This window comes from Tachysurus vachellii, chromosome 3, assembly GCF_030014155.1.
Source record: "Tachysurus vachellii isolate PV-2020 chromosome 3, HZAU_Pvac_v1, whole genome shotgun sequence".
NCBI classification, from domain to species: Eukaryota; Metazoa; Chordata; class Actinopteri; order Siluriformes; family Bagridae; genus Tachysurus; species Tachysurus vachellii.
The window spans coordinates 15,580,557-15,605,863 of NC_083462.1; the positions used below are offsets into that span (position 1 = coordinate 15,580,557).

General features: G+C 37.5%; 2 protein-coding genes and 1 long non-coding RNA gene across 7 annotated transcripts in view; 1 reads left to right on the top strand and 2 right to left on the bottom strand.

The window, feature by feature from the left end:
* Positions 1-548: 548 nt before the first annotated feature.
* si:ch211-264f5.6 (carcinoembryonic antigen-related cell adhesion molecule 1) lies at positions 549-14,534 on the bottom strand. 3 transcript variants are annotated; one of them, XM_060865988.1, is made up of 9 exons: positions 14,354-14,534; positions 13,778-14,113; positions 12,669-12,947; positions 10,005-10,271; positions 5,686-5,964; positions 5,052-5,309; positions 4,787-4,910; positions 3,574-3,600; positions 549-2,156 (listed from the first exon to the last, which is right to left on the bottom strand). In XM_060865988.1, the coding sequence occupies exons 1-8, from the start codon at positions 14,400-14,402 to the stop codon at positions 3,582-3,584; spliced, it is 1,611 nt and encodes a 536-aa protein (XP_060721971.1). In that variant the 5' UTR covers positions 14,403-14,534; the 3' UTR covers positions 549-2,156; positions 3,574-3,581. The 3 variants fall into 3 exon arrangements, with proteins under 3 accessions (XP_060721971.1, XP_060721970.1, XP_060721969.1); XM_060865987.1 differs by having other exon boundaries at positions 549-2,159; XM_060865986.1 differs by having other exon boundaries at positions 549-2,219; positions 3,573-3,600.
* A 16-nt stretch (positions 14,535-14,550) lies between these two features.
* LOC132842962 (uncharacterized) lies at positions 14,551-16,814 on the top strand. Its single transcript, XR_009648085.1, has 3 exons — positions 14,551-14,747; positions 15,338-15,439; positions 16,324-16,814. It is a non-coding gene; the product is annotated as an uncharacterized LOC132842962 (long non-coding RNA).
* Positions 16,815-18,123: 1,309 nt separating this feature from the next.
* cica (capicua transcriptional repressor a) overlaps positions 18,124-25,307 on the bottom strand; it is a 28,999-nt gene continuing 21,815 nt past the window's right edge. For all 3 annotated transcript variants that reach the window (XM_060865984.1, XM_060865985.1, XM_060865983.1), the window contains exons 19-21: positions 23,220-23,351; positions 22,514-22,636; positions 18,124-21,684 (exon numbers count right to left, since the gene is read on the bottom strand). In XM_060865984.1, coding sequence (XP_060721967.1) covers positions 21,398-21,684; positions 22,514-22,636; positions 23,220-23,351 — 542 coding nt within the window. In that variant the 3' untranslated portion in view covers positions 18,124-21,397. The remainder of the gene's footprint in view (positions 21,685-22,513; positions 22,637-23,219; positions 23,352-25,307) is intronic.

The window sequence follows — 25,307 nt, forward strand, 5'->3', positions numbered from 1 at the left end:
TGTATAACGGCTCTCACTGTGGTTCACTGTGGAAACCACAGTGAAAGCTTTTCTAAAGCTTTGTGGAGTCCCAAAGCTTTAGAAATGTCTTTATAACCTTTTCCAGACTGATAGATCTCAATTACTTTCTTTCTCATTTGTTCCTGTATTTCTTTGGACCTCAACATGATGTGTAGCTTTTGAGGATCTTTTGGTGTACTTCACTTTGTCACTCAGGTCTTATTTAAGTGATTTCTTGATAGTGAACAGGTGTGGCAGTAATCAGGCCTGGGTGTGGCTAGAGAAACTGAACTCAGGGCAAACACCTTTTCACACAGGGCCATGTGGGTTTGGATTTTGTTTTCCCTTAATAATAAAAACCTTCATTTAAAAACTGCATGTTGTGTTTACTGTGTTATCTTTGGCTAATTTTTAAATTTGTTTGATGATCTGAAACTTTAAAGTGTGACAAACATGCAAAAACAAATTAAAAATCAGGAAGGGGGCCAACACTTTTTCACACCACTGTATATGACATAAGAGGAGGTACAGATACAGACTTCAATAGATTCAGTTTGGTCCTTTACTTTACTTATTTTTAATAATGTTTCTACAAACAGAGTTAACTCCATTTAAAACAAAAAAAAAAAATCATTTATTCATTCTTTAATTTATTTTCAAATTATAATTCATAGAACATTTTAACACATATTTGGAATTACAACTTTAATTTTGAAATCAAATATATCCTTTAACTTGTCAAAAAAAAAAAAATATGTGAAGGTCACACGTAATTCTAAATACCAGCAGTGGACGATTAAAAGGCCCTCCGAGTCGACATTGTTTACACATAATAAAAAAATCACTGCTAGAAAAAAAAGGAATAAAAGTTTAAAAGCTGGAATAATCAACATATGTGAGTCTGATGGTCAGAACAGAAAGCAGGTCTGAATGAAACACATAATCTGCTCATTCTCAACACACACACACACACACACACACAGACACACACACACACACAAACATACACACACACACACACAAACATACACACACACACACAGACACACACACACACACAAACATACACACACACATACACACTCACACACAGGCATATACACACACACACTCACACACATACACATACACTCTCTCTCTCTCTCTCTCTCTCTCTCTCTCTCTCACACACACACACACGCACACACACAAACACAAGGACAGTATTTAGTGTCCACATTTCAAATTCATTGCCATTTTAACCTTGTGCATTTGTTTTAAAAACAAAGAAACCAGACGAATATTCAGTGGGTTCTAACTGGCAGGAGAACAAATCACTGAAAACTGTTTAACAGAAATCAGAACTATTTGGTGAGCTTATAAAAAAAAAACAAAATTAAAACAAATCTATTTGGAGCATAGAAAAAATTCCCTCTAAAGCTGCCAGGATGTCACCTAGTCAGGTGGTGGGGAAAAGAACGTAAAGTAAAAAGCAGGTACGTTTTTATCACTGATGTAACAGGCTGTTAAACACTACTAGATGTTACTGTAGTACCTGCAGTGGACACCTAGAGAAGGTTCTTAGAAGATCAACGTCTTTGTGCTTTGACTGACAAAAACACAGTAGAAATTTTAGCAATTAGCGGACGTGAAGTTACTCCACCTGCTTCTGCTTTAACTCTAGACATACATCATATTAAAAAGACCACAAAGGAGGGAATTAAACTGAAAAAAAAAAAACATTGTTGACATACAGGTGTAATAACTATGACACTAAGCTCTGTGATGTCACTGAATACAATATTTAATTATATTTTGCCTTCCAAGTTTGAGACTGATAAGCTTATTTCAGTTGAAATGGACAGTGTACTGGTTGGACCATGTTATTCCATCACAGTCATTCCATACAAATGAAAATAATGTCAGTTTTCTCTTCAGTTAAAGAAAAAGAACATTGGGGTCAACACGTAGTGGCAGATTTCAGAGTGAGATTCTCCAATAGAGAAATGAAGTGGGCAGGTGGAGGGGAGATGTGAATTCCTAATTAAGAAAACAACCTCCACGGATCGAGATGGAAACTCCGCATGGAGGAGAGAGAGAGAGAGAGAGAGAGAGGGCCAGCCCTAAAGGTGTGATCCACTAATGAGGGCAGTTTCTCCAGCTGCCTGATGGAATCATCTTCTGGGTGAAAAAAAAAAAAAAACAACACAAAAAAGGTTGAAGAAGTGTTCTGGGAGATCCTGAAACATGAAAGACATCAAGATAAATAAAATAATGCAAACTAAACAGCAACTACATATTATATTTATAGTTATAGTACTATAATATAGTTATATATAAAATATCCATTTCTGTTGCTATTATCTATTAACCACTGACCAGATATTACCTGAGTTACACACCAGTGTGTGTGTAAGCATGAGTCTATCTGAGGGCTATTACATGAAATGAGTTAATAATATTTAATTTAAAACAGCACTGATTGAGTCAATGAATACAGCTCTGTATCTAATGTACGCATGCACATTTACACACTTATACAATCAGCCAATCATGTGACAGCAGCACAATATACGAAACCATGAAGACACAGGTCAAGAGCTTCAGTTAATGTTCACGTGTTTCATCACATATCACTAATGTGATCTCTGTGACTCAGAAAGCTGGTGATCTTTAGAGTCTGCAGGCTGAAACACCTTGATGAGGCAGATGATAATGAGCAGACTGGTCTGAGCTGACAGGTCCATAGCAGCTAATAGAATCATTCCTTACAGCTGGGGAGTCTGCATGATTTCCACAGAACTGTTCTTCACTCAGTGTTCTTTGTTTTTTGTAGCATTCTATGTATCTCCACAGTTTCTGAAGTACTTAAGTAAAACGTACAAAAAATAAACTATGACAAAGTGACAGATTTAATTTTAAATTGAATTTTACTTTGTTTCCTCTTGTCATACATTAGATTATGCTAATGATGGATTTATAGTCTTCTTTTTTGAAATGAGATTTATATATATATATATATATATATATATATATATATATATATATATATATATATATATATATATATATATATATATTTATTTATATAAGGCATATGTATCATATTTAAGGTGTGACATAAGGATTTATTAAAACAATATAAAATGTAAAAGTATTTGTCTTTGGTTTTTGTTACCGTCGTTCACATCAGTACACAAGTATGTAGTTGCAACACATGCAGGACAAATTACAGTGATTTGCAGCCTGCACTATTATTTGCGTCATACTTCCGTCACTCTGGCACACCCTACTCAGGGTCAGTGTTTACGGCATGCCACAACCTGGCCAAATCTGTATTATTCTTATTCTTCTTATTTTTTTATTAGTAGTATTATTTTATTTTTTATTTTTTGGCAGTTACCAACCTACGAGTCAATTTACCAGATATTTAAGGTTGTGTGTGTCCAGTCTCTGATGTCAGATATAGTGGAATGTGTTTCACAAAGCAAACAAGACCCAATCAGTCAGGGTGAGATATACCTTTGAAACAAGATCATGTTACTTGCTACTGTGGACAGAGACTGAAACAAAAGTAATAAAGGAAGACTCACCTCTTGTCTTTAATATGGTGATGGAACACTAAACAAAGAGAAGAAGAAAAAGCAAATTACCAAAATGTAGAACACAACCGACGGTGAAATTTAAAGAGTTTAACAGGTGAGGTTAACGAGAGAGAGAGAGAGAGAGAGAGAGAGAGAGAGACATGTGTAAACATGACTGACATTCCTAAGGTATTCCTGCTTTGACACTCCACCCCCCAACCCAACACACACACACACACCTCCTCACTTCTGCACATTCCATTCGTATTACTCTTTATGGTTTGCTTGTACACTCGGGCTGTTTGGTTCTCTGCATGTTTTAGAACACAGACCTAAAGGGTCCTAAACATGACATTAACTTATGAGCCAATGTTTCTACTGTTGTTTCTTCATGCATACATTGACCAGTAGAACAGGTTGAAACAGTAGAACATATATGGGTCGCATAAGGTAACATTAACTCTGAATGAATCCACTACATGGGCCTGAAGGCACCACACCCTGTAAGTAAAGAGGGTGGATGAGGAAGAGGAGATAAAGGAGAACAGGTCGAAAAAATGACTAGTACATTCTGGAAATTAGCTCCTAAATGTTCAAATAAAAGCATGGGATAGTAGAAAATACAACGAGGAGGGGGTGGCGTGGTGGGGGTGGGGGGTTTGCAGAAGCTAATGTGATTAATGAGTAGTGGGCCTTCAACCTGTCGTTCCTGTCGGGTGAAACTTGACAGAAAGGCATAAAATAGGTGGATTTATGTTTATTTGAGTCTGTGACATTTTTATCTGATTTTTCTAGATTTATCTAATCTTTGTTTAGACATTTTTTCATGCTCAACTAAAATTTTCTGCATTTTGATCCCTGTATGCATTTTAGTGTCAAAACATAAAGTGTTATTTTAAGAGCAGATAATCTAAGATTTTGTTACAGATGAGACAATGTACACAAATTCCGAATATCAGTTAGTTCATCAGTAAAATTAGGATCACCACAATGGAAGGAGGATTTACATAATTGGACTTGACTCATGACTCATGCTAGTTTCCTGTCAGGCAGAACATGAAAAACAAAACCTGGATTCCTTATTAAAACATGTCCAAGTGTATTTCTGAATTAAGCAGATCATAAAAGCTGTCACATTTGGGAAATTTCAGCCGGTTGCTAAGCAGCAACTAATAGCAAACAATTAGAGGAGAATTTAACTGAAGGATGAACAGTAAACTCACTCGGAAATCTTCCGCCTCTTGTGGACACAGACAGCGATAAAGATTGCCAGGAGCACTAGAACAGCTATGACAATTCCAGCGATGGCTCCATTAGACAGTCCGTCTTGCTGTTGATCTTCTGTATCTGCACATGAAACAACAGCTGGCGTTTAGACATACAGAGAAATAAGGATATTCAATTTTAGTCCATAATGTGAGATTTTTATGAGATTGTGATTTGTGTGTATAAGATAAGCAGGTTCACAGTATTGTGCATGGTCCTTACTCTTCACAGTGACATTTTGGGTAGCAGTCCTTTTGAGCCCGGTGACGCTATTGAAGGCTTCACAAGTATATATACCACTGTTTTTGTCTTCAAAATTCGTGATTGTCAAGCAGTTAGTTGTCTCGCCAATTAAAACCGAGTCATTGAACTTCCACACAAATGTGGGAACTGGGTATGAGGTGAAGGAGCAGTTCATCATCACGCTGTCACCCAAAATGGCGTGTTTGTCTCCCTTTATTACCACATCATCTGGTCCATCTGAGAGGAGAAGAAAAAAGGAGGTTTATAGAGATTGTAGTGGATTTGTTCATTTAATCATTCATTTAATTTTAAAACATTACATTTTATAATTTCTTTGAGTAATCATCTTCAAATCCTTTTTTGGTCAGGAAAAATATTTGTGGTTTAATACAGTATGTTGTCATGGAAACACACCTAACTACATCAGGTTATAACAGCTAATAATAACTGTTTCTTTTGTAGTGGAAATATATAGAAAGTTTTAAGATCAGACACTGGCTCCAGAATCACCAACAATATATTGTTGAATGAAAAGAGACATGTTTGTGTATCAGAAATCAGTCTGTGGGGGACACAGTAAAGAGACACAGTATCACAGCATCACTATACTTACAGTTGACTGTTAGCGTGTAATTGTTGGTATCACTGCTGATTTTATTATTCATCTGGCATTTGTACTCTCCAGTGTCCTCCTTCTTTACAGTGAGGATGGTGACAGTGCTCTTGTCCATGGAGAAGATGATGCGATTGCTGCTATCCAGAGGTTTGCCATTCTTATGCCAATGCACACTGTCTGCTTTCCCTGTACTGGAAGTGCATGTAAGGTTCACTGTGCTGTTACCAGCAATAAGAGTCACTGCAGGGGCACTGATGCTTGTCCCTGAAAGGGCTTCTGTTAAACCGAATGAGAGACACCAGGTGAAGCGGTTAAGAACATTTCAGTCATTTTATGATATGATAACAATATCACATTACAGCAGTTGAATACGTTTGATAAATAAAAAAAAAGCTTAGCTAGGAATCAATTTCAGGGTTGGACAGAGCTAGAAAATCTATAGTGTACAGTACAATCACAGTGTGTTCAGTAACTCTAAGTTCATCACCACTATGCTTTCGGGATGGTTAGCAGACTACAGATAAATAATACAGTAAAGATTATTCAGTCATTTTCAGAAACTGCTTAATGTTGGTCATAGATGTTGGGATAGATCTGGAGCCTGGGTCTCTGTAACACAGTGATGAAGGTGAGAATATTAATCCCAGATGTGATTCACACACACAGCCCCATGTTTGTGGACAATGGGATGAAACCCAAATCTTCCACCTATTTAATCAGTTGTTCTTCACTTTTAGTAGACTCTGGTGTGGCTTCTGCTTGGTTGGAATGAAAATCTGCACCCACACCAGCCTTTTGTGGATAAGATTGGACACCACTGTTCTAGTCCCTTCCCTGTGCTTGGGAGTGATACTGACACTGACATTTAATCACACTGTACACTGAATACAGTACAGTGATGTATGGTACAAACAGCATGTCTGATCATGTCTGAAGGGAAACCAAAAGCATCAACACACCGAGGGCTGGATTCCAAATCACACCAAAAATCAAAGTAAAAAGTTTAAATTACATCTCCTGATGAGACAATGGATGGTATCCTGGGGATCTTCTAACACAACTAGATTAAAGCATCAGTGAGCTCCTGGACGTTGCTTCAGATGCTCCAATGCATAACATCCCAGAGGCTCTCAATTGGATTTGGGTCTTGGAAATGTGAAGGCCAGTCAAGGGCATTAATGTCTGAATGTAATGAAGCTGGGCATCATTATGCATCAGGAAGAACTCAGGGCTAAGGTCTGACATTGACCTAACAGCAGTAAGGGTACCATTGGCAAGCATGTGGAGGGCTATACGACCCTCCATGGATATTCCTCCTCATACCATCACTGACCCACCACCAAACTGGTCATATAGGATGGTTTTGCAGATGACATAATGACCCCAAAAGAAATATACATACTCGTTCACTTCTGGTGCATGTTCTCAGTGTGAACCTGCTCTCATCTGTGAAAATAGCAGAATGCCATTGGCAGACCTGCCAATTCTGATGTTCTCTGCCAATCGAGCTGCACCATGCTGGGCTGTGAGCACAGGTCCCACTAGTAGCCTGCTTGAGTTCATTTTACAGGACTTTTGCAGTGATCCTATTGTTCCTCCTCACATAAAGGAGCAATTACCAGTCCTGCTGCTGTGCTGCCATTCTATGGCCACATCCAGCTCTCCCCAGGTAACGATCCTTCTCTCTGTATCTCCTCAATTGTCTTGAAACTGTGCTGGGAGACACACCAAAGCTCTTTGCAACAGCACGTGTGGGTGTGCCATCCTGGAGGAGCTGGTCTACCTGTGCAACCTGATTGCATTGAAGGTACAGCCTCATGTGTAGTAGTGTAGTAGTGACAAGGACCCTAACAAAACATAATCTAGAGACAAATCAGTCAGGAGGGAGAAGGAGAGGTCAATTGTCTGTGGCACAACCTGCAACAACTTTTCATTTTTGTTGTTGTCTTGCTGTCTTGATGAGGTTGTGAGTCAATGATGAAACAATCCCTTTGTGTGTGTGTGTTTTTACTTCAGCATTTTCATAATCCAACCACATTCCTGTTCTTTCCATTCACTTTTGTTCAGGTGGTCATTACACATTACAGTCAGTTGATACAAATAACCACATTCACCCCTGAACGACTGAACCATACCTACTGAGCAGCATTCTCTGAATACCTTCTCTCTGCTGCCTGGGTGATGTTACATACACACGGCTTCCTCTTTACCTGCTCATTGTCCATTTGCTCTACTGCTCATTTTTACTTAACCTAATGCCTGTTATTACACTTCTTACAATTCATTCAGCAGGCTTGTATTTTATATGTAATGAATTTTGTAGAACACTTACATCTTCTTACTGTAACCTTTAGTACAGTAACCATCATTTTTTTTACATTTGGCTCAAATAGAAAGCAAATACAGGAAAGCTACCTATCAATGCTCAGAGCAAACAACCCTGAAAACTTAAGCATGCATGCATGCTCACACACACACACACACACACACACACACACACACACACACACACACTGTTTCCTCATTGACTCATCAACCCTACAGAGCTACAGCGAGCTCCATTACTCCACAGTTAGCACAAACTGCCGATTAGTCACAAGTCCCTACAAGTGAAATATAGCCTTTATTAAACATTTATCTTTAAGATATAGTAAATTGATCATATTAAATTTTTTTTTGTGTTTTGTTTCTCCCCTGGATAAAATCCAGACCAGTTCAGTCCTGGGACACATTCTGGATCTAGTGTAGCAGGTGGGAGAAAGGAGGATAATAGCAAAGCTCTCCTGTATGCTTTAGAATGACTCCCACCCCATGTAGGAGATGCTGCTACACTGTTAGGCTGCTTCACCCCAAGCGTGTGAAGGAGCGGTAACGCTGGACTTTAATCCCTACTGCTGTACAGTGAGACTGTACAACCAGCACTGCTCCATGTCTTTATTCATCCTCCATCTCATATAGGAATACTGCAATAATCTTGTGACACTTTAAATCCTAAAAGTATTGTGTGTTTATACTATTATATTTCTATTTAAATTTTTATTACATTTTTCTTTACCTGCTATCCCTATGCTGGGGTAGCAATACAAAATTCCTTGTTTTATTAAGATATAATAAAATATATCTCAATTTCTTATAACAAATACATTCAAATTCATTGCTATTTGTTCATTTTTTTTTCATACTACAAACAAACCCAAACCTAACAGGCAGAAAGAGTTGTGGTTTATGTCTACTTCCTGAGACAGGTTTCTCTGCACTGCCTACTTGTCTGCTTTAGAAAACAACAGTTGTTTACACACACCTTTAGTCAAATACATTTAAATAATGTACATTTTTCACAATTCCTGACATTTAATGTCTTATGTCACTTAGGACCACTGCTTCATTTTAAGAATGTTAAATGTCAGAATGATAGTACAGAGAATGATCTAGTTCAAATTTTCATTCATTACATTTTCAGTGAGTCAGAAGTTACACACACTTGGTGGTCTTTCTAAAACCCTTAAATGTACCGCCTACAATCAACCATCTCTCTGTATCTCAAAGAAAATCTAAAATCCTTTGATCTGGTCTTCAAAAGCCTTCACTGAGGAACTCCATGCTACTAGCTCATCCAAACTATCAGTCCTCATCCTCTTTGATTCTTCAGCAGTGTACGACCCAGTTAACCACAAAAACGTGCATGTTCATTGTGGAGTTATGAAATTTGTGGCATGTTATCTTAACTAAGGCCCTCCAAGCTGAGCTCAGGTGCTTCTGTTTAGCCTTGATTATCTTTAGATGAGTCTCAAAGATTCCTGAAATCCACCTGATGCACAATACAATGACTGTATGTAATGACTGATAAACTGGACATGATTTAGCGAAATATACATCTGTGTTTATATGTTCCTTGAATTCACAACCCAAGTTCATGAAACTCTCTGTAGATCCTCTATGATCAAATTATGCATAAAATTATTTCTACAGTACAGAGGAGCAAAGTGAAAACATTGTAAAATGGAAGAAGGTTAGAATTTTGTTATAATCTGGCCATCTGATCAAGCTCATTAAGTGGGATAAAAGAGCCTTGGACAGGAAAATGATCATGAACCAAAAGGCCACTAAAACAGAACTTAAAACTTCCTCCAAAGACCAGCGAGCGGGAAGAAAGGCTACAACGATCAGGCCTTTATACAAGAGTAGCTAGTTGGACAGTTTCGGGTCTACATGAAAAGATGTGACTTTTGAACTATGTTAAGAAATTTGACACTTGATCTATATAATCAGAGTTCACCATTTCATTTTGTAGTTCATATGTACTTTGAAGGACTCACCTATGATGGAGAATTTGACGACATCTGAACTGACATAGCGCTGGGTCTTGCTGTTGTAGGCCATGCAGCTGTAGTTGCCACTCTGCTCCTCTGCTAGGTTTAAAAGCACTAATGTATCAGTCGTCTGGGGAAGTTGAGCTTGATTAAAAAGCCATATAAATGTAGCAGCAGGCTTGGACTTAGCAGAGCACGACAAGGTCACATTGGATCCTTTCTTCAGGGAAGCAGTAGTGGGGTCTTGTGTTATAGTGACAAGATCAGGGCCATCTATAGATTCAAAGGAAGGGTGTGTGATTAAGTGTCAAAGAAAAAAGATGCTAGGTCAAACAATTCAGAGAGAATAAAAGACGAATGAGATGTTATAGAAAAAAAAACAAGCACCAATGGTCATTATACCAAATTGTTTTTGCTCTCGCTTTTCTTATTGGGGTTCCAAGCACATAGTAACAGTTCTAATAATAGTAATAAAAGTTCTCCCCTAATAATAATTCTTTCTTTTTTCAAACTCTATTTACTGAATCTAAAGGCAACAGCCAGGGAACTGCTGGAGCTAACAATCGTGAGGGGCTCAAGCACTTTTATTATGTCTGCACACTTACTGGCTAATGAGACTTGTATTATACACTGTAGGCCAGTGAGTGGTGAAACTACATCTAAATAAATTAGCATGTTAGCCTGTGATTCATGTTGTGCCCCATTCGCTAAATGAACTGCAGATCTCATAATGCATTGTTATACATTTTGTTTTGTTTTTCCATTCAATCAGATTGCTTTATCACTTCAAGCAAACCTCTCTACAGTTTTTTACAATTGTTGTTTTCCAGATTGTCTTAACGTGATTTAAATTTTCCTAAGAAACCAAGGGGAAACACCCCAGCAGAGCTGCATTTGCAGTGGTGCAAACAGAAATCATGACATTATCTATGTGAAATACTAAAAATAAAAATAAAAAGCCCAGAAACAGAGATGAACCTTTTCAGACAAATATTGTAAACTCCTGATAGAGATAACATGCATGCTATCCTTACTAATCGGTCAAGTGCAGGTCATTTAGAAACAGAAGTTTCATGTGAAATAGCATTCAGTGTCAACTCACTGTACATCTGAAAACATTGCTCACATTTTGCTGATTGAAAATGTACTGTGTGACTATTAAAGTAAAAGCTAAAGGAAGCAGGATGCATTATGCTTACAATAACTCTTAGGTTTCATCATTCTAGGTATCATAATTCCTCTATACAGCTTGTATACATTAGAATAAAATGTCATTTCTTCACGACCATAATGCTTTATATAACATAGAACGACGTTATATAGGCACACAGGGCTAAGTCATGTACGTGCAAGTGAAAGCATCAGTATGAGAAAAATGCAAAGTAAAAAAAATCATGAGACTGTAAATACATGTGAAAGGGCACACAAAATAGAACAAGAGAATCGTACTGGATGAAAAATATGAGTGCAAACTAGACACTGCATTGAAAAACAGCCTCAGAGCAATGAAGTGCAAAACAGTCTAACAGAATTTCCTATTAAAAGTTGTTTTTCTCCCAATCAGTTGGGCAGAACTACATTAAACTGCCCCTTATTCTAAGGTTGAAACTATGCTGAAATCTTAAATGATCACATAGGTGATGACTGGAGTTCGGTTGCTTAAGACGGGAAGGTGTGCAGGTAAAGAAATGGTTCTCAAAATATGTTTAATTTGTTAGAGAGCCTGTTGTTAAAGTGTGATTATAGCAAATAAATGTTGTTACTAAGCCTGATTCTTCCCATAGCAATGTACGGGACTGTGTGGAGCAGGTAAAGACAGCCAGGTCCGTTAGAAGATCCAACCCCCATCCCCGGGGATTTCTCTCTGTTTTTAAATTTGCCATTTGCTCTCTAATTACACCATTTTTTCTGTTAAGATTCAAAGTGACAATTTGATGCAGTGACCATCTGAGAAGGCTTATACACACATCCTCCTGTACCAGGCACACTTCTTTGTTGTGTATTATTGACATGGTCTAAACACACTTCCATGTACCTGAATTGTTCCATGACCTCAAGGATCCCTCCACAGGCTTTGTTCTATTGCCACAATGTTCACAGTGCTGTGTGCACTACTGACAGTTATGAAAGACTGGGATCAGAGCATTGTTCAAATCAAAAGCTCAGAGCTGAATAAGCTAACACGACTGCTTTATTGTAGACGGTGGTGTAGAAAATAGACGAGTAAACTGTAAACTGTAGTAATTTGTGGTTCTGTGCTAACAAACACACACACACACACACACACACACACACACACACACACACACACACACACACACACACACACACACACACACACATATATATATATAAATGATTTCAATTTCTGACCCTCTCAGAGTTATCTATAGGTTAGGCCATGTGTGCTCTAGCAAAACAAAAGTTACAAAAATTCAAGTAAATTTAAAGTGAATTCTAAGAAAAGCTTTAATGGTAAAACATGAATTTAAATAAAACTGTAGCACAGTATCAGACTACATGGCATTTCACCCTACAATATACTTCTAGCATTTATTTGAAATCAACCTTTAATACAAGTTAGCAAACACTCTTTACCACTCATGTGTGCACACTGTAGACCTAATCAGCATGGTCAGGTGAACTTGTGTGCAATGTTTGTGGACTTACAGTTGACGGTGAGGTTGAAAGCGGCACTAGTTGAGGATTCCAGTTGGTTCTGGGCTGTGCAGTAGATCGGCCCTAGCAAATCTCCACGATAAACGTTATTGATGATGAGCTGGCTGGCGTTCTGCACTATATGATTCCCGTCCACCACCAGGGGAGTGGAGGTGTTCAGCCAAATGTACGAGAGTGAAGACCCTTTTGCGACACAGGTTAGAATTACAGTGCTGTTGATTTCCACGGCTTCATTGAGGTTGGAGGTTACACTAACATCTGCCACAGGCTCTGTGGGACATACATGAATATGTTAATGAGTGACACGAGACAGACACCAGACAAGTTCAGATATGTGTGAAGCATTCAAAACCTTTTTTTTCTTTATTATTTTGACATTTTTTAATATTGAAACAAAATTTCATTATTCACCAAATATTTAATTAGTGATCATTTTAATAAGTCTGGATGAAATCTGACTGCAGCTTCAGTAACACACTGTTTTAAATGAGCACATGATTGTGTAAGTCACTTTATTAAATGACCACACCCGTCTGTGCTCAGCTAAAAATCTTACCAAAGTGCCACACAACATGCGAGTCAGTCTGAGTAAACTTTTAACACTTTAACAGATTTTAGTACTTCAGTTTTTAACTTCTGTAAAGATCCCGCTATGCCTCAAAGGCTATTTGTGTATATGGGCTATAGAGATGGCTAACGTATGCCTTATTTGGGCAAGATATAAGATTAAAGTGTACACAAACAAATAAGCATCTCTCTCTCCCTCTCCCTCTCCCTCTGTCTGTCTCTCTCTCTCTCTCTCTCTCTCTCTCTCTCTCTCTCTCTCTCTCTCTCTCTCTCTCTCTCTCTCTGTGTCTCTCTCTGCCCCCTCCATTTCTCTCTCAGTCTCTCTCTCTGCCCCCCCACACTCTATAACCAATATAACCAATGTAACCAATGTAACCAATGTAACTAATGTAACCAATGTAACTAATGTAACTAATGTAACCAATGTAACTAATATAATTAATGTAAGCAATATAACTAATGTAACCAATAAAACTAGTGTAACTAATATAACCAATGTAAATAATATAACTAATATAACCAATATAACTTACCCAGCACCACGAGTGTAGTCTGACCCATGAGCTGGTCCAGATTGTCATCGACTATAGTGAGAGTATAAACTCCGCTGTCGGTGGGCAGGAGTGAGATGATCTCCAGCGTGTACGAGCTCCTGTAGTAGTTCACACGTCCCTTGTAGGTGTCGGTCACCTTCTCGTTCAGCGTGTTGGCCGTACAGATAGGAACAGTGTTGCCGGTATTAAAGGTGACAGTCCACGTCACTGTCTGGACATTAGTGTTAGGAGGAACCGTGACGGTGAAGTTCATGCCTTTACCCCTCACACCACTCATCCGTGCGGGCATCACAAGCTGGGCTCCACAACACAACCCTGGGAGATCAACACATGTTAGAAGTGTCCAAAAAAATACCAATTATTGTAGCCTGCATTGACCACTAATTATTATTATTATTACATTTTAATTCATGTAAAGCAAAGAGTAAATAATGTCTTAATATTTAGACTCTGTTTATATTATTTATATATAATATAAAAAACATAGTTTAAAAATTTACATATTTTTATTTCGTTAATTATGAAGTTTAAGATTTCTGGTATATTAATACTTACACATGTTTACCAGAAGAAACGAAATCAACCAAGAATTATACAAATCCATTGTGAACCGTCTGAATGTCTCAAGTCACAACCAGGAACCAAGTTCGGTCATTGAGCTGTCAGTGTGATGAGTGCAGAACTGGAGACACACCCAGACACACACACACACACACACACACACACACACACACACACACACACACACTCACACCTGGGTTCAATCCCAAATCTTCCACTTCGTCATATATACGTGCACTAAGTAGTACAGAGTCAAGTAGAGAGAGAGAGAGAGAGAGAGAGAGAGAGAGAGAGAGAGAGAGTGCGCGGGCGCGCTATAACCACATATATATACACCATAAATAATCTTTTCCCCCAAGGAAATGGATATTCACGTCATTACGGTAAGGTAAGAAAAAGGCACGTCGTTAGTAACCGACCTGCTTTAATCCTTCACACCCTGCATGAGTGAAACCTGTTTTAGCAATTCATCTTACTTAAGATACTGTATGAGACAGTTCAGCTCCTTATAGCAGAAGTTTCTCACAACACCTTTATGTATCTCTAAACCTACTATTCTTCACTGAATGCCTGTGTCTAACAAGTTTGAACAGTATACAGAATTGCCCTGTATTTCTTACTGAAACTTGTTTTAACAGAGTGTTTCCTTATCAGAGGTTGAAGACCCTATATATATATATATATATATATATATATATATATATATATATATATATATATATATATATATATATATATATATATATATAGGGTATATATGTATATATATATATATATATATATACATATATATATATATACACACACATATATATACACACACGTGTATATATATATGTATATATATATATATATATATATATATATATATATATATATATATATATATATATATATATATATATATATATATATATATATATAACAATCTACAATTGTACCAATTGCATTATATTATTGTGCTACTTATATCTTTAGAGCTGATACACAGTTGGTTTCCCCAGAAGAAAAATGAGGACAGCTATGCAAAGTAAACAGAGGTGACAAACCACTTTTAACCACAGCATAAGGAGCATAAAGGTATTTCAATCTGTCGGTGTTATAAGACAGCACCCCCTCTTGATGATTTAATAAAACAACAATACAAGACACCCAGATGAGAAACAGCAGAGTAGATGGGAATTAAGTACAAAGGGTATTGATTAAAAAAAAAAGAAGAAAATAAATAATTACACAGCAATATTTACTTTATATGTTAGCTATACAATTAAGGGAGTCAGTAAACAAAAAATAATAGCCATAAATACTTCTTTTACTTCGCAGACATTTCACATTTACATATATATGTTTAAAAAAAATCTTTACAAGTTGTATTAAAAATATGTACAGATTTCAGTTGAACATACACAGAAAATATTTTGTAGAATGGCAATAATAATAACAGTAATCATCATCATCATCATCATCATCATCATCATCACAGGTGCATTATTTTTTCCTGGCCGCTTTAAAGTAAAGAAACAACTTTCATCAGTGACTGAGAAATTTGTATAATTAGTATAGTATAATCATATCATCATTTCATAATATCATCATTTCTCTGTGCACTTTTTGGGAAACAGCTACAAAATTTCCATCGGTTTCTATATAAGTGTATAAAAATGTTTACATAAAGTTTAGATAAAATTTAATAGTGCATTTCTACTATTAATATCACTCTATTTATATGAAGAACAGAATCAGTTCTGCAAACATTAAGAGGTTGTATATGGCTTCTCTGGTGCTTTATGATCTGAGAGAAGAGCATACAGTGGGGTTCATTAACTTAAGTGGTTTTTTATTAAAATATAAGAATGTCCAAATGTCCAATATAGACAGTTGGATCCACTGGAATGTAAATTTTCTTATACAATTATGACGGTGTGGCTACTTCTAACTACCATCGTCATGTTTGCTGAAGACAGTGTTGCGGTGAGCCTGAGCTCCAACAGCGATGAGACAGTCTACCTAGAGGAGATTAAAAACCTGGAGATATGGTGCCAGTAGAATAATCTCCTCCTGAACGTCAGCAAAACAAAGGAGTTGATAGTGGACTTCAGCAGGAGACCTTAAACAATTAAAGGACTTTAAACTGCCTTCACAGAGGCTAAGGACCATTGAGAGCATCCTGATGGAACCATCACAGCCTTGTATGGGAACAGAACCAAGCAGGACAGTGGAGCGCTCCACAAATTGGTGCGATCAGCTTTACGTACCATCTGCATTGAGCTCTCTGACCTGCACTCAATTTAAAGCAAGCAGTGCTGGACCACGGCAGGAATATAGTAAAGGACCTCAGTCATCCAAATAATGGACTCTTCTCTCACCAAATGTGGTTAGGGCCTTATTTTTTTTTTAGTTTTCCTGAGTTTATCCTGTTTGCTGTTCACCTGACATATAAACATTCTGCAAATTTCACAGTACTCTGAGGCCAAATTTTGTAACAATTCGTCAATAGGGGGCACTATAACATAAGTGCATGAAGTGTATCTCCTCAAATGTTTAAACAGATCTGTTATTACAGTTCAGGAGACTAGTGAAATGTAATAATATAAATGTAGAAAACCTTAGAATAGAATACAATTGATTATAAAACGCAAAAAAACAACCTTGACCCGGTCAGCTGTCCAAGGTCAATATAAAATGTATCATAAAATGTATCAGTAATGATGCTCTATCTCACGCCTTCACTCAGGTTTGTTGACTGTGGAGTGGAAGGAACCTTTATGTTCCAGGAAGCCCTTATGTCTGTGTCACCCACTGGTCTTCAGTCCTGCCTGATCCATTCTGATTCAGGTCTGAGCGCTTGGAGACTATGGTGCCGGCTTTGAGCTACTGTTGGCATGTCGGGTCTCCATCATTGATGGCTTTGGAGGAGGAAATTAACCAAAAATTGATATTCAAAACTAGAATACATTCAGAAATCATACTGTTCATATTCAAAAGTTGCTCTAAAGCTCCTTCTTATTCAACTCAACTTGATTACACTAATTTTATTCTGAATTTTTATATTTCTGTAAAGCTGGTTTGAGACATTGTGCTATTCCAAAAAATTGAACATAATTGAATTAATCATACACGTGTACTCTTTAAACAACTTATTACAGATTTAGTCCTTCACTCTTCTGGGAAGCCTTTCCACTAGATTTGGAGTGTAGTTGCATGGATTTGCCCTTTAGCCACAAAGCTATTAATGAGATCAGGCACTGATGTCAGGCAAGGAAGTATTAACATTTTTTCTAAAGGTGTTCAGTGGGATTGAGTCAGAGTCAGGGCTCTGTGCAGGACACTGGAGCTCTTCACCCAAACATTAACACAGCAGGTCTTCATGGAGCTCTGAGGCTTTGTGTACAGGGGCATTGTCATGCTGGAAAATGTTTGAGTCTCTGATTTCCACTGAAAGGAAATGGCAATGCTGAATGGGGAAGAACCACATATGGGTGTTATGGTCAGGGCAGCTCACTTAGATTAAAAAAAAAGTAAGCACAGCTGAAGATAGCTTAACTACAGTTAATATATTCTTGCCTAATTCTGTCACATAAGGCAGTATCTCTCACCACAGATCTTAATCAATACTTCGGGATATTTCTGTGAAAAATAAAGGGGATGTAATATAAGGAAAGCACAAGGTTACACCTTCATGCTTCATGTTTCTTTTCCTTGTATGTACCCTGCTCTTCTTCCTACTAAAACTTCAAGAGCCTGATAAAAGACAAGGCCACAAATACTGTTAAGTCTTTAATATTTTCAATATTCTTTTGCTTAGAAATATTGCACATGATCAACATGCCTGCTTATGAGCTCACGCTCATCTTTTCATCCAAAAATTCCTTCTTCTTAGTCAGATAATGACAATTTATTGGATATACAATCAAATGGTGAACACACATACATGTACAGGCGTGTGTGTGTGTGTGTGCAAGCATTTCTCTGATGCTAGGAAATGAATGAGATATAAGTGCCAAATGTAATTTATTGTAGTTGAGAATCCTCTTATCTCTCTATTAACCAGTTCACAGGAAAAACAGTCTTCTACTATATATTTGCATTTGGGGGCTATTCCGATCTGCCATATTAGGTAACATTATATACACTATGCTTGCTCACACACACATACACTCTCTTTATATGGAATACCCTGGACATACCTTATTAAGAACAAAAATGCCTATTCATTCATCAGTCCATCATGTGTCAGTAAAACAGCAATGCACTATAGATATAAATCAAGAAAGAATTAATGTTCACATCAGTTATGTATAATTGCTGGTGTCAGATGGTTTGGTTTATGTATTTTATTTGTAAGCTGCTGATCTGAGATTTTCATGCACAACAGTCTTCCAAGCATTCAGTGAGTGACAGTTTTGTGGGTGTAAATGCCTTGAAGCAATTGAAGGAGAAGGACCAAACTGACATTAAGGCTGCTACCAAAAGAGCTACCCTTTAAAGCCATGGTGATCAGAAAAGCACCTCAGAACATATAATACAATAAAACCTTGGCCTGAATGGACTATAACAGCAGAAGACCATGTCAGCTAAGAACCACAATCTGAAGCTTCAGTTGGAGAAGACTCTCAGAAGATTGAGATGGGAAAAACACTGACTGGTCTTTTTCCGAATGTACAAAATTCCAGGATCAGCAGTCTCTGAAATATCCAAACCAGCCCATTGGCACCAACAACCATGCAACTGAGATCACATGACTGGATTGTTCCACATGATTGGCTGATTGGATAACGGCACATATTCTTAATAAGGTGGCCAGTGAGTGTTTTATAAATAGTAAAAACTGGGAAGTAGCAAAGTGTCAATACACTTACTGGGCCTCATTTATCATTTTTTTGTGATGCCCACAAAACCCATAAAGCCGACACCAAAATATTATTTAACAATGTAGCAGAATCTGAAATGGCAAAAAATCTAGAGACAAATTGCAGAAAAGTTCAGTTAGGTATGAGGTAAGTGAGGTGAAAAGAAAACTGGCATGACTGTAGAGACTTAACTCACTGGTCTTATTTGTCTTAATTTATGGATTTGTATTGCCTTGCTTGCTTTTTTGCTAAATTAAATATTTCATTAATTAGTGCTATTAATACAAAATGTCTGGGTTTCACCATGTTTTCATTAAAGTTGTGTATAATTGAAATAAATGAGCGATTTATCCATGACAGTATAATTATAATATATAATAATATAAAATTTTAAAATTCACAATAGTTTTTCAACATTTATATGATTTGAAGCAAGTCAGTTGGTTTACATTAGTTAGTCTCCTTATGGTAGATTTACATAAACCCAAGAGCTTTCCTAAGATGACAATGTTCTTTCAAACACAACTTCCACGACTACTAAATTTCTTAAGTAAATGCTTCCAGGAACAATTTCTGAATAAATCTGTTCATTTCTGGCTTGATAAATGAGGCCCAATGTTTAAATAGTTTGAATTACTTTCTTAACACTCAGTTATTAATGTTATTTTATATATATCTTTTTTTCTGTATATATCATACTGTAACACCATTATCCTTTTGAACAGTAAATAACTATGGCACAAAAACTGGTCACTCAGCTAATCTAAAGAAACTTCCCATCAACACAGTCCTATTGCACCAATGAAAGATGTGGCAGCTAAAGGAAAGGGCAGATCCTGAGAAATGCCACCTTAGTGCTGGTCTCAGGTCTTTCCCTTTGCATAATCCTGGTTACAAATCCTCCAAGGTTACAAATTCTGGACCAGCCCTGCAGGGGCACTTTCTAAACAAGGTAGGTAACAGTTTAAGAAGAAGAAGCAGAAAATAATATAAAATGGGTGTTTTTTAAGGAAAACTATATGCTACAGAAAAATAAAATGAACTGAAATGCAGTTGTTGGTTAGTTTCTTTTTACATCTTGAAAAACAAACACTTTCCTGATTTAAGGTGTGGTCCTGGACCACATATTGTGCAAACATCTGATAAAAACATTAAAAAAAAGAGGGGTGAGGGGAAGCAAAGAGCCTTAAGCCCCTGAGCCATCATGGTTATGTACAGTGAGAGGTGGAGCTGAGGAAAGGCCAGCGATAGAGACATGGGAAGAAGAGCTTCAGATAACAAGCTAAAACAGTCTTTTTCTACTGCCCCTAGGCATGGATAGACTGAGTGGTCTGTGCTAGAAATGCCACTTAACAAAAGATGAGCAAGCTATTGTGGGGTGTGAGGGTAGAGGGGTATCATTTCCACCAACACAACACAACTACAAATGAAAAAGCATGGATTTAGAGAGTGAGACAGAGAGTGTGTTTTTTCATTATTCATGCTAATGATGTTCCATCTGAGAAGATGCACATCGCTGCCTCGGTTTATGTGATCTGTGTTGGACTCTTTGTTGTTGTGCTGTTTTGGCAGTCACTATAGCTTTTGCTTTCTGCTCAGCTGCAGTTGAGAAAGTCTTCAGTTTGTTGCTTTTGGAAGGTTTGGTTCTGAGCCTGTTTCCCCCTTTCAAAATGGACGTGTTCTGTTACACAGATGCCTCCTTGTCTCGGCCGGTTCTCTCACATGGTTCTGTCTCAGTCTCTCACAAAGCAAAGTGCAAGCGCGCTCACTCCCAACAATTTCCTCCAAACAGTCTCATATTTTTATGCCAGGCAAAGAAACTTTGTGCAGAAAAGTCTTAGGTGCTGCAGTTATGGGCTCCAAATCTAAAGTGAATGACGGAACAACAACTCGATCGAGTGCTGCAGGATTGTTTTGTTGAAAAGGTGCTTGTGCCTGGTATAAAAGTTAATTTTGTGTACTTGCATAAAACATATGTGTGTTGGTCAGCCTGTGTAAATGGTCACGGTGACACAGATAGTGTCCACTGACAGGAAAACAATGATGTGAAAACAAGTGGAACAAAACAGTTCACACAGTTGGTTATAAATTCAACAAAAACCATGCAAGTGCTGTATATAGTCAGTGGACCTGGTTAAATCTGCCTACTGCCCAATCCCACATTCTAACATGTCTATACTCTCAGTTTTCATCTAAGATCCTGTGATTCATCCATGCCAGGCTTAGGCTTTTCCCATTCGCAGCCCTTCTCGTCTACCTCGGCCACACCGTCTTCACTGGCTACAGGATTGGATGGTCCTGGTGCACAAGCAGAATCTGAGCCACTGAAAGCTCCTCCCATCCCTGTGGCCTCTGAACCACTGGGTGTGGCGGTCTGCATGATCTTCTGCCTCACTTCACGAATCTTCAGCTGCAAACACACTTTATTGGGGAAAGTATCAGAGTAGCGGGTCTGGAAAGCAACTGTGGCCTGGGCTAAGATGAAGAAGAGTAAACAAGAAAAGAGAGGATAAATATATAAATTATGATTATAAAAGTATAAATATTAAAATACAGTTAGTTTCCTATCTACTGATCGTATTTACTGACATTTTATAGACCCCTTTTCACCAAGAAGTAATGGTATTACAAATAGACTTTTAAAGTACACAGTATTGTGTGATATCAAGTCTGATTAATTCTTCTAAATGACTATAATCCATGGTGTCATTCTGCCCTTTTCATCAGCATTAAAGAGTAATTATGACAATTTAATGTCCAACCAATCAAACCCTAGGACCTGAAAGGAAAGTAGGACATAAGAAGAATATATACAAGATAACAGACTCATATCCTCTTTTGGGATAACTCATAACTCTTCCTCTTTTGTTCACTTCTCTTCGCTTGTTTGTAGGACTCTATACTGGTTGATACTGGATTTGTTCAATCACTGAATCACACTCAAGTCTAGCACCCCCTGTATATCTGAATCATTTTGGATGCAGGTCTGATGTGCATCACACCCAGCAGATGTGATTTGTTGCTTTTAACTAGTAATTCAGCCTAGTAAGAGAAAGATGTGAAATGTGGGTCACTGTTACACCATTGTTCTACTCTGAATTCTTGGTAGCAGGAAAATGCTGAATAGTACTACAGGTCAGTTCAGTATTAGTCTTTACAAGTTCACACAGCCTGACACAACCTCTAATCAATACCCTTTACTTACTATATTACATTATTTCATTAGTATGGTATTATATTTGTTAAACAAACAGACCTGGTGCTTGATTGACAATGCCAGGCAAGAGTCATTGAGTTTGTTTACCTGATGGGAAGAAGGAGCCTTGCTCCTGAAAGAGCTGCATGACAAGAGCTCGGCGCTGATCCAACGTGCGGCGTAGAGAGTACGGTACACGGTCCAGCTCACCTAAAATGTCCTCTGTCTCTGCTGCACACAGAGGAAGACGCAGTAAAAATTATAGATCTCCAGATCCAAAATAATTAGGCTTTTTTGTATTTTGCTATAGCTTCTCGTTTATAAATCCAAACATGGTGGCTCACCTTCATGCTAGGAAATAAATGGAAAATAATAGAGCTGAGCCACATATAGCCATGAAATGCCCATTATATTACTTTAAGTTGTAAACACACAATAGATTATTTCTGTATATTTGCAAAAATTGTCTATTTTCATAGAAAGCTGTTGAATAATAATATATTATCCTTTCTAGTTAAACTCAAACATGCAGTAATGCTGCTGCTGTCATGCCTAGACACAAGTTCTATGCATCACCATGTAAGTAAATAATGAAAAAAACTAATGCTAAATTATGAAGGAACTTACGGGGAAATAGAAACAGACGATTTTACAGTACATGTACACTGTCTACCTTCCATTAAACATTTTCTTAATATCTTAGTAATGTTAAAGATTGTTGAGCTTTAATTTTGGTAAATTTGTCTTTTTGTGATTATTATACTATTTCATTGCTATGTGAGTGTGTGTGTGTGTGTGTGTGTTATGAACACACCAGTTCGATCAAAGGTGAATATGTCCCCCTCACACTTGGCAGCACTCTTGGGTGTGTTGGGTTCTGAGCTACAACTCGATAAACGACGACTCTTCCTCCTTGGAGAGCTGGGATCATCAACAGAGTCCAAATCTGAGACACAGATCATGAGATGGAGAATGTTAGGTAGAAACGATAGGTGGAAGTAGCACAAGAGAAAGCATGTGAGGAACAGCACAATACTACTGTATGCCATCTGCACTCTAATACATAAATACATGTACAGGTGACCCACAGAATGATTAATTTGCAAGATATGAACCATGCTGTAAAGAAAACATGAGTGAGAAGGCAAAACAAATTTATTTTATTTCTTATAGAACTCAAGTTAATATGTAAGGCATAAAAAATGGAACAATCATCAAACAAAGCATAAAAGACAATAAAGAAATAATCCCTGTTTAAAAGTTTGCACACCTTTAGATCTTAATATGGTGTGTTGCCCCCTTTAGCATCAATGTTAGCATGAAGTCTTTTGTAATAATTGTGCATGAGGTCCTTAATTCTCTCAGGTGGTAGAGCTGCTAATTCTTCATGTTAGAATGCCACCAGTTCCTGTAAAATCTTTGGTTGTTTTGCACAAACTACACATTTCAGTTCTCTCCAAAGTGACTTAATGATATTGAGGTCAGGAGACTGTGATGTCCTCCAGAACCTTCACCTTTATCTGCTGAGCCGTTAGAGGGACAACCTTGCCTTGTGCATTGGATCATTATCATGTTGGAACATCCGAGATTGTCCCATGTGCAGCTTTCGTGCTGTAGAATGCAAATTATCTGCCAGTATTTTCTGATAACATGCTGCATTCATCTTTCTATTCATTTTTCCTCACTACCCTGTGCCCCTGTAGCTCACACAGCCCCAATACATCAGAGATCCACCACCATGCTTTACAATGGGGATGGTGTACTTTTCACCGTAGACCTTGTTGACTCCTCTCCAAACATAGTGTGTATGGTTGTGATTATAAAGTTCAGTTTTGGTCTCATCAATCCACATGACTCTGCTCCAGAAGCTGTGAGTATTGTCTAGGTTCTGTCTGGTGTATGAAGGAGGGTCTTTTTGTGGCATGGGCGCAGTAACGTCTTTCTCCTGACAACTCGACCATGCAAATCGTTTGTGTTCAAGCCCCTCCTTATTGTGCTCCTTGAAACAACAACACCACATTTCCCAGAGTGTATTTTTTCTGTATTTTTCTGTTGTTGCGATCTCTTTATATCCTTTTGCTGCTTTATAAAGTTCCTCTAACTTATTACGCAGGTCCATTGGCAGTTCTTTTGTCTTCCCCATAATGCAGTATCCAGCAGTACATCACCTCATGAGCTGAGAAATTTACTGACTATTTATGTACAGACACTAATTACATTTACAATGAGTCACTGGTGTGGAAACTAAAAAGCTCTGTTTTTAATGTGGCCAAACATCAAACCTTTGATCAGGGTTGTTTGATTTAAAGTAAATCTTTTGCATTATCAGTAATATTTTCGAAATAAATGGCAATGCTTAACTATTTCTTTCAGGATATATATATATCAGTGTTGTAATGTAACAGAGTACAAATACTTTGTTACTGTACTTAAGTAGAAATTTCACATATCTGTACTTTACTTCGCTATTTAAATTTTTGCTACACGTCTTCGTTACTCGTTACTACAAACTAAAATCAGAAGAAATGTGTGCGACTGCAATAATGGAGGTTTGGCGAATCACTGCTCCTAGACTGCATTACGCACATCCGCACGCTCTACGGAGAAGCACAAGCACACGCGCAGTCAGAGCTGGAGACATTTATCTAACCGCAAAGACGGCAACCAAAAGCAGTGAAATTTCACTATTACCAGAGTTGATAGCACAAACAAAATATTAATGCAAACAATCCATTCAATACTAAATAAAAATAACATTTTTTGATTTGGTCTTTGTCTTATGAATATTGTTTTTTATTAATGACTGCATTCATTGGACACACAGTTTGTAGAGAATGCACACACATGTACTGATTTGATTCAAGACATCATGCATAAAATTTTGGGGTCCACTTTTGTTATT

What these genes read in the sequence shown, in the direction of transcription:
- si:ch211-264f5.6 (XM_060865988.1), bottom strand. Translation starts at nt 14,402, where the DNA reads ATGGATTTGTATAATTCTTGGTTGATTTCGTTTCTTCTGGTAAACATG. An exon ending in TTACACGCTAACAGTCAACT is followed by an intron (nt 5,310 to 5,685) that starts GTAAGTATAGTG and finishes TTCTCCTCTCAG; the next exon opens with ATGGACCAGATGATGTGGTA. An exon ending in CCAAAATGTCACTGTGAAGA is followed by an intron (nt 4,911 to 5,051) that starts GTAAGGACCATG and finishes TTTCATGTGCAG; the next exon opens with ATACAGAAGATCAACAGCAA.